This window comes from Cajanus cajan, chromosome 9 (genome assembly GCF_000230855.2).
Source record: "Cajanus cajan strain Asha chromosome 9, NIPB_CcT2T_4, whole genome shotgun sequence".
Lineage (NCBI taxonomy): Eukaryota > Viridiplantae > Streptophyta > Magnoliopsida > Fabales > Fabaceae > Cajanus > Cajanus cajan.
Window position 1 is genome coordinate 48859377 of NC_138525.1, and position 10029 is coordinate 48869405.

The 10029-nt window shown below is 36.1% G+C and overlaps 1 protein-coding gene across 2 annotated transcripts; it reads left to right on the forward strand.

Annotated features, from left to right (window-relative positions):
* Positions 1–740: 740 nt before the first annotated feature.
* LOC109804805 (ATP-dependent zinc metalloprotease FTSH 5, mitochondrial) lies at positions 741–8897 on the forward strand. Of its 2 annotated transcripts, XM_083063176.1 has the most exons (7): positions 741–900; positions 1625–1712; positions 2040–2303; positions 3377–3616; positions 3720–3844; positions 4691–5167; positions 7685–8897. In XM_083063176.1, exons 1-7 carry the CDS (start codon positions 874–876, stop codon positions 8621–8623), a joined length of 2160 nt encoding a protein of 719 aa, XP_082919302.1. In that variant the 5' UTR covers positions 741–873; the 3' UTR covers positions 8624–8897. The 2 variants fall into 2 exon arrangements, with proteins under 2 accessions (XP_082919302.1, XP_082919303.1); XM_083063177.1 differs by lacking the exons at positions 741–900; positions 1625–1712; positions 2040–2303 and adding an exon at positions 2667–2806.
* Positions 8898–10029: the final 1132 nt, after the last annotated feature.

Here is a 10029-nt window from a genome sequence, read left to right on the forward strand (position 1 = left end):
ATCAACTTGGTTAAATAAAAATATTTTAAAAATTTAAAGAAAAAATGTTAAGCTTGAAAAATTAAATTAAAATAGAAAAATAAGACGAGAAAAATAATGTTTGAACCTTTTTATTTAAAATCAACAATATATAGACATTATAATAAATAAATGTTCAATTGATTCACTTTTAACAAATTGAATTATCTTAAAAGTTTTTAACCAATTACATAAACTTAAGATTCTTAATTAGAGTAAAACAATCCTCACTGATTAATTTAGTGTTAACTAAACCCACTTATAATACTTGAGATTTTATTTAATAATAAAACGTCAATAATGCTAAGCTAAATCATGATTTTAGTCTATCAAAATCTCATGATTTTTTTTTCATTCAATCTATATTTATAATAAAATAATTGAGTTATAATTTAGTCGATCTACACTTTCATTTTCTATACAGTCCTTTTATCTTTTTCATTGATTTATCGTTGAGTATTATTTTAAAAATAATATTTAATAGTCTTTTTAAATATCTCGACTTATTTATTTATTTAATTCCTGTATAATTATATATATATTTTTTCATTTACTCTTTCAGTTTATAAATATATGTTTAAAATAACTAAAAAATAAAAACAAGCTACGTAGATTTTTTAAAATATATATATTTTTAGAGGAGAAAACAAATAAATAAAAAATCACTATATTTTAAGATACGAAAATGGCAAAATCGTTAAACATATCTAACATTATCAGTTTATTGCAGAATTATATATATCAATCAATTATTCATCCAAGCATCTCAAACAGACACCGGTCTTAAGCAGGCACATTAACGTTGCACTTTGCAACGATTTCGTAATTCAATTGCGATAGCTCGATCTCGCTAGCATGGCTTTGAGGCATTTGATAACTCAGGTACGTTCATTCTTATTCACATCCATCGTCAATGCTTCCCTTGTTGTTGTTGTTCCCGAAACCCTAATTTTGACCTTTTATTGATTTGGCTTATTGATTTTCGTACCCTTTTCTCCATCATCCGTTTTCCAGATTCTTTTTACTTGAATGGATAATGGGTCTAATGGATTTCTTCTGGTTTTGCTCCAGGATAAGAAAATTTCAAAACTTTTTGCTACAGAGGCGAAAGGCCTTTTTTTTTTTTTATAATTTTTTTTAAGTCATTGTAGACCTTATAGGAAATGATTGTCTTAGTGCTTTTTTGAGAGTTTTTAGGAGCAGTGAGGATTGCGTCCATACTGATTTCAGCTTGTTGGGATATATGGTCCTTTGGTTTGTGGACTTATGAATGAAGATCCTGTGGTGTTTCAAGTATCAGCTTTTTAACAGCTGGTTTTTAACTTATAGTTGTTCAACTTATATTGTTTTATTAGTGGTGAGGTGTTTTGGTAGTTTGCATGAGGAATTAGGTTCAAACGTCGCTGCCGCTTATGTGTACTGAAAAAACTTAAAGAAACAGTGTAAGACACAGGCAAGCATGAGAACTTGATCTTGTGTTCATTAAGCAAGTTGTTTGTTTTATTGATTGCATTTGGCTTATCTTTGCACAATCCTAGTTGCCATATATAATCTATATTTTGGATTTCTTTAATGTTTCAGTCACTTTTGTGATTTCTTTTTACAGGTTGCAAGACGTCAATCCAAATTTGGACAGGTCAAAAGTCTGTTTGCTACGAGCAATTTCTCTGTGAATAAGTTTGGAGATCGTGCAGGTATAAATCCCCCTTCCCCGGACCATGCATTATTTTTGTTGTTTACTTCATGTTATTTGCTTATACAAGTAACGGATTTTGCTTTTCTTAATTTATCTTTAACTTTCCCTAATTATGTTGGTTTGGGAATTAACATTATAGAATGTTGTCTTGTGGAATTCTTTCATCATTTTTTTTTTCTCTTGGGAGGTGGGGGTTGGTTGGTGTATATGTGAAGTTATTCATGCTTTTTTCTTTCAATATATGTTCAAATTCAAAGTTACTGAATATTATGTCCCATTTGGCACTTGGCTTTTGTTTTTTTCACTTACTTTCAAAATCCTGTAGGGAATAGGCTTTTGTGTGCCCAGGAGAGATTTCAGTCTAGCTATCTTGGCAGTATAGCTCGTCGAGCACGTGATGCAGATGAAGCAGCTGAAGTTTCTTATCTCAAAGAACTTTACCATCAGAATGATCCCGAGGCTGTGATTAGAGTATTTGAAAGCCAGCCATCTCTCCATAATAGTCCCTCAGCTCTTTCTGAATACGTAAAAGCATTAGTGAAAGTTGACAGGCTTGATGAAAGTGAATTACTGAAGACATTAAGGAGAGGTGGTTATTTGGCTCAAACTGCTAATTTCCATATGATTGATTACCCTAATTGTCAATGCTTGTGATTTGGCCTTTTTGACCTATATTTCTTGTCAATATTGGTTACTGATCTGCTAATCTTATTCATTGTTCAATGATATAAGGTTTTTGCCATTTGGTTCTCTTGCTTCTGCTTTCTTTCTGGGTATTGTGTTTCATAAGGGTGTGTTGGTGGCCAAATTGTATCTGCCAGAATTCATTGACCGAGTAATTTTTTTTTCCCTAAATTCATATTTAATATGCCCAAAGTGTTGATATTTTGATTAGAAAGCTGGGTTACTTACTAGTCTGTGTAAAGGAATTTTTTTTTTTTCCTGGTTGTACGCTAAGAGTCCAGAGGCATGACTTCATTTCCATTTTGTTGAGAACTTTTTCGTTTGCAGACTTGATGGTAATGACTCTTCTAAATGCCTTCTGTGTAGTCTTCTCTCCCCGCTCTTAGACACATGCACACTCTTTTAAAGGTGTACTTTGATATCTTTCATTTATCTGGAATTCCTTGATGACTTTAACTGCCAGGGAAATCTGTAGGTTATCAATATATTATTGAAATAATGGAACTAATTGGTTAAATCATCTGTAATTATCTGTTTCTCTCAAGCCAGTAAATAAGACTTAATGTAAAATACTATTACAGTAAATTGTTTCGTTATTCTGTTATCCTTGTGCCAATAATCCATTTGTCTGGTTGCACTGTTAGTCAATAATCTTTTCCTGGGATTATGAAGTTCAATTAATGTCTCGCAGTATTAATCGCATTTACAAAGAATCTTGTTTTTCTCTGTGATGAAATTCAGCATCAGGAATATGATACCTCTGTTGACCTTATTAGTAGTCCTAGGACAAGAATGATTTTCTATGACTGCATGAACAAAATGACGCAAGAAAAACTATATTCAGCTGACAAAATTAGCATTTGAATTATTACTTGTGTCAAAAGTGATATTAATCTTTACTGCATCAGCTATTTGGGCATTTATTTCTGTAGCATATATAGACTATAAATTATGACCAGAGATGATGTGAATTTCCAGGTATGTCCAATTCAATGGGTGAGGAAGAAACTGCAGCTGCTGGTCTTTCTGCCTTTAGAAATGCGGGAAAATCAACAAAAGACACCCCTATTGGAACTGCTAATAATCCAATTCATATGGTGGCTAGGGAAGGTGGGAATATAAAAGATCAGCTATGGCGTACACTAAGGTCCATTGCAGTGGTCTTTTTCTTGATTTCTGGTGTAGGAGCACTCATTGAAGATAAAGGAATTAGTAAAGGTATTTCCTTGTCAACGTAGCCTGTTCATATTCATTTTTTTTTTTTTTATTGAATCTGAATTTAGTAGACATGTTATTTGGTTTGTTTTTTCATTATTCCCAGGACTTGGTATCAATGAAGAAGTGCAGCCCAGTGTGGACTCAAGTACAAAATTTAATGATGTAAAAGGTGTGGATGAGGCAAAAGCAGAGCTGGAAGAAATTGTTCACTACCTTCGAGATCCTAAGGTAAACATCTCTGGCATAAGTTCATGCTCTCCCCATTGCGTACATTTCTAGCATGTGCACTCAAGCTTGAACTCTTAAACTTGTAATGCACGTGTGGATATATTATACTTTTCAACATTGCAATTTAACCCATTTTCATTTATACATTTACTGTGCTATTGTGATCTTGTTGATTACTTCATGTGATTGTTGATTTGATGCCACTTAAAGTAATGTAACTGCAAGTGTGTGTGGATTTGGGGATGCAGATGGAAATTCTTGATGTGTAATTGTTTAGTGACATGCCATTCAATTTGAGTAAAAATTCAGACAAGCTTGTGAATAAATTGAACCTTTTTCTTGGATAATAATGTTTAAAACTCAAATAGCTTGGCTGTAATACAAACTTCTAATATGTTGTTTTTATTATATCCATCTGTGTCACTATTCAGTAGGTTACCTTGGTTCCTTAGCTTTCAGTATGGCTACAAAACATCAATATGCATAGCACAGGTTGTACTGGTGCAAATTGGGTAACTGGATTTGGGTTTTCACTCCGGGATGATACCTACCCCAACATCAATAAAACCATACTTGTTTAACATGTGCTTACTAGTTACTACTTCCATTGGTAGTGTGATGAACTGACGATTTCATTTGAGAATCTAAAATTGGGTGGTATATCCAAGATAATTGCTTAAATGGGCTATTTAAGTAGTCAGTACCTAAATTATGATTAATTCCTCTTGATGACACATCCCTTTTCATACTTTTCTGTTACACGTTATATACTTCTTTCTTGACCACTTACTGGCCTGTACTTTTCCTTATCATCTTTGTAACTATGACTTGTTTTTCTTGTGCCAGCGCTTTACTCGTCTTGGTGGTAAGCTTCCAAAAGGAGTTTTGCTTGTTGGTCCACCTGGCACTGGAAAAACAATGTTGGCAAGAGCTATTGCTGGAGAGGCTGGGGTTCCGTTCTTCTCCTGCAGTGGAAGTGAATTTGAAGAGATGTATGTTGGTGTTGGTGCAAGAAGGGTGAGGGATCTTTTTGCTGCTGCAAGGAAGCGATCACCTTCTATAATATTCATTGATGAGATTGATGCTATTGGAGGAAGCCGGAATCCAAAGGACCAAATGTACATGAAGATGACATTAAATCAGTTACTGGTTGAGCTAGATGGATTCAAGCAAAATGAGGGCATAATTGTGATTGGCGCTACCAATTTTCCAGAATCATTGGATAAGGCATTGGTGAGACCTGGGCGGTTTGATCGCCATGTTGATGTTCCCAATCCAGATGTAAAAGGAAGGCAGCAGATTTTGGAATCACACATGTCAAAGGTATAGTTTTATCCCTTGCTAAGAATGTTGTTATAAAACACTGATTTGGAAGGGAAACCGGATTAAATCACACCGGATTACAGAAGTTACAGCAATTTCTTTCTGTCCCAGTGTTAATAAACTCATACAGAGGCTATCTCTGTCCATAAACTCCTCCCTCCTTTTCCCACACACATTATTCTCCACACATACCACCAGACATGCATGTCCGTGCATAGCCTTGCTACTCCAAATAGATTATGGAACTATGTGCAACTGAATCACTTTTAGTTTAACAAATATGACAGCCACACTTTGTGCAGTATATGGATGTTTTAAGGGAATGATTGAATGCATTGACCATATTTAGAAAGTTGATCAGCTACTACCTGCACCGTATCATAACCCTTAGATTTAAGAAGTTGAATGATAAAATCCATATAAAGATATTGATAAGAACCTTGGGAGAATAACACCACAAAATCTAACCACTGTTGTTAGAGTCCAAGGCCTTATAAATCCACATGAAAATGCAGTAAGTTCCTGTGTGGTGGCAGCCTTCTAACAAATTGAGAACTCTGGAAAATGCTCTAATAATTTAGACAAATCCAGCCTACCTGTAGGCATCATTAAAACATCCATACCGTCGAATTTCATCAATAAACCACACACTTCCCTTTTACCTACCTAAACTATGGCTATATCCTAGTCTCATCCCAAACTTATTTATTTGATCTACCTTAAGTCCCAAAGTAGAAGTGACAGTGGTAGTGAGAAATTGTGGCTAGCATCACTTTTAATCAACACAACCTTGGGCACTCCATTTAATTCTCCTTCCATTCTCATAGTTTACATTCAGTCATTACTTCATGGTTGGCTACAAATAGCCCCAATGCTTGACACTCACATATCTTTGTTCTGCTCATGAACTTCCAAAGAAATTACCTTCTTACTCATTATGGGTTATCATCCAATATCATCAACCTCAATTTTTTTTTCAAAACATTGGTGCTAGGGACGGAATTGTTTTCCACAGAAAACAATGTTGGAAAGTTGCCTTAATTGCAGCCACCCCTGCCTTGCCTTAATTGCAGCCTTCAAAGTTATTATTAGCATCTCAAAAAAGTCACCTATAGAGGCATTGACTAAAATGATTGATCAAAGAATCACAAAGTGTAGCCACGAGGGTATTGGCTCTTGAGGGATTGATATCTCACATTTACTAGAGATATAACCAATGTAGTTTTTATAAACTTGGGTAGTCGTCACCTTCTCAGTTTCGTGAGATTAAGTTACACCTTAAGCCCAAATTCTAAGATGGAATTAATGCCTATCCTATATTCCTTGTTGGGCCACTTGCTTTGCCACAATCTAGGCCTATAGACTTGAGTGTGAGGGGTGTCTTGGAATAATTGTGATCACCCTATAGGCCACCTTAATTGTGGCTTATTAGGGTGGATTGTCTGTGTGTCAAGAAAGGCTACCTATTGATTGGTTGACCAAAAAGGTTGAGTGAAGCACCAGAGTGCAAATTAGGAGAATGTTGGCTCTTGAGGGATTGAGACCCACTTTGACTAGAATATGCCCAATATAGTAGAAGTTGTGCAATTTTCACTTTATAAGTCAATTTTGTGGGGATTAAGTTATGCTTTTAAGTCTAAATTTCAAGAACCCTCCATACTTGGCTAATTTAGTCTTCACTAGTATTTTGACCTGAAAAATAAGTTCCTGCATTAGTAATCCACCCAATAGGGTCATCTCCATTGAAGGATGGAAGTTCCACCTTCTTAACTGCCAATTGATACTCATCCATGTGATGGCTTCTTGAATATCATCCTTTCCCTTCTCTATGTGATGAACTTCCTTGCTCATCTTCTTCTCACTTGCCCATTAATTTTCTTATCTCAAACAAGAATAAAAATATGATTAAATCACACATTTCGGAAATAACAGCAATTTCTTGCTGTCCCAGAGCTCAGAAACTGCTAGAGAGGTAATCTAGGTCCATAAAATTACCAAACACGTAACTGTCCCTTAAACACCCCCAACACACAAATACAAGCGAATTCCCTACAGAAACTGTCAAATGGAAGTTATCAAAACTGCAGTTATTATTAAAACTAAGTCCTAACAAGGCAATTATTAAAACTGCAGTAATTATTAAAATTAAGTCCTATATTTTCTGGAAGAGGCTTTTCAGATAATTGGTCTGTTTGGGTGGTCCCATCCCCTATCAGAATGTATCTTATTTGTTAAATCGGATTGGATGGATATGATTCCTTGTTTCAAAGAGATGTTGTTAGTGCTCTCATTTATTGGTGCAAAATATTGCTGTTTTATGGTTTTTTCTTTGGGCTATGATCGGCTATCCATGGGATACTTTTATGTATGAGCTCACACTCATTTATTTTGAAGTTTACTTAAGATGGTATTCTTTTTATCCATTACATATATAATATAACCATCATCTTATTATAACATTGTGGGAGCAGTGTTACCTACTTGTTATGCTGGATTTTTGTCTTGAATCAAATACAGGTTCTGAAGGCTGATGATGTTGATCTAATGATCATTGCTCGAGGAACATCTGGATTCTCTGGTGCTGACCTTGCGAACTTGATTAACATTGCTGCTATCAAGGCTGCAATGGATGGTGCTAAAGCTGTGAGCATGGCTGATCTAGAGCATGCAAAAGACAAGATCATCATGGGAAGTGAACGCAAGTCAGCTGTCATATCCGAGGATTCACGAAAGTTGACTGCTTTCCATGAGGGTGGTCATGCTCTTGTGGCCATTCATACTGATGGGGCCCTTCCTGTTCACAAGGCAACTATAGTACCCCGAGGGATGGCTCTCGGCATGGTTACTCAATTGCCCGAGGAGGATGAGACCAGCATCTCCCGGAAACAGATGCTTGCCCGGCTTGATGTTTGCATGGGAGGCCGGGTTGCTGAAGAGCTGATTTTTGGAGAAAATGAAGTCACTTCTGGTGCATCCTCAGATCTCATGCAAGCAACTAGGTTGGCAAGGGAGATGGTTACCAAATATGGTATGGGCAATGAAGTTGGACTAGTCACACATAATTACAATGATGATGGGAGGAGCATGAGCTCGGAGACTAGGCTTATTATTGAGAAAGAGGTGAAGGAATTCCTGGAGAGGGCTTACAACAATGCAAAAACTATTCTAACCACTCACAACAAGGAGCTTCATGCACTTGCCAATGCTCTTCTGGAGCATGAGACCCTTACAGGAAGTCAGATAAAGGCATTGCTTGCACAAGTTAGATTACAGATGCAGCAGCAACATCAGCCACAAACAGTTGAAGCTCAGAGCAGATCCAACAAAGTGCCTCCATCCTCCAGCCACCCAGCAGCATCTGCTGCAGCTGCTGCCGCTGCCGCTGCTGCTGCCACAGCAGCTGCTACAGCCACTGCTGCTGCTGCCAAGGCTAAAAGTGCTCCAGTGGGATCTTAGCATAGAGACATGCAGCAAACGTAACTTAGTACGGCCAGATTGAAATGTGCTTATAGTATTTTTTTTTTTCAGGTTTTTCACTTGGTGGAACTCAACTCATGCACCTGCATCTGCACCTGGGAGTCTAGTTGACATAAAAGTATATACATTTTCTTTTCTCATTGTTTGTACTGTACAATGAAAATTAAGAAATTATGAGTTGCCTTCAACTCAATTAGTTGCTCTCACTCGGTCTTTTTTAGACGATAAATTATAACACATTACCTTTGTTCAATTTTCTTTATGTTCCCTTTTTTCTCTGTGGGACCAACTGGTTCTCCTTGTTCTGAAATGCCCTGTAAAGTCAATTTGCTTTATATTTTTCTACATATAAATGAGTTGTTATTACCTTAAGCTAACAAAACAAATTTATCTGTAAAAGGTTGCTCTGCTACTACTACGAGTACCTTTAAATAATCTTTCTTAAATGAGTTATTAATTTGAATTTCGAAGAAAGATCAGGTTGATTTTATTATAGTAAGCTGTTGGAGGTGAGTTTGGCAATGGCGTCTTCGTTGCTGTCAACTCTTCCAAGCTAAATTAAAATGAGTGTGGCTGTCATATTTGTTAGACTAAAAGTGAGTCAGTTGCACACAGTTCCATAATCTATTTTTAGTGACCATGATCCATTATTTGTCACTAGTTTTTGGATGAAATTGTTTTGATTATAGGGAACAGTTTGAACAAAAAGCAAGACACTTGGCATGGCAAAATAAATGACCAAACTGAGGTTGTTAGCCACCGCATGGGAGTTTAACTATGCTGTTTTTCATATGAATGGAAATTTTTCCTGTAGCATATACTCCTTCCCCTTTATAGAAAAGACACTTGGCATGTATGGTTATTTTTCCAAATTTAAAAATTCTTGTAAAATTAAAATAAGAAAAAATTACTAAATAGAGAGAAAACTACAACGGAATAGAGGAGTTTATGGACAGAGATAGCCTCTTTCCTTTCCTAATCAATGTTTTATAACAAGTTGCTAACATTGTTAGCAAGGGATAAAACTATACCTTTGACATGGGTGATTCCAAAATCTGATGTCTTCCTTTTACATCTGGATTGGGAACATCAACATGGCGATCAAAGCGCCCAGGTCTCACCAATGCCTTATCCAATGATTATGAAAAATTTGTAGCACCAATCACAATAATGCCCTCATTTTGCTTGAATCCATCTAGCTCAACCAGTAACTGATTTAATGTCATCTTTTCATGTACATCTGGTCCTTTGGATTCCGGCTTCCTCCAATAACATCAATCTCATCAATGAATATTATAGAAGGTGATCGCTTCCTTGCAGCAAAAAGATTTCTCACCCTTCTTGCACCAACACCAACATACATCTCATCAAATTCACTTTCACTG

Bases quoted from the DNA above. Each gene is read 5' to 3' on its own strand.
- LOC109804805 (XM_083063176.1), top strand. From the start codon at position 874: ATGGCTTTGAGGCATTTGATAACTCAG. The intron at 2,304-3,376 runs GTGGTTATTTGG...GTGAATTTCCAG, and splicing joins ACTGAAGACATTAAGGAGAG to GTATGTCCAATTCAATGGGT. The intron at 5,168-7,684 runs GTATAGTTTTAT...AATCAAATACAG, and splicing joins TGGAATCACACATGTCAAAG to GTTCTGAAGGCTGATGATGT.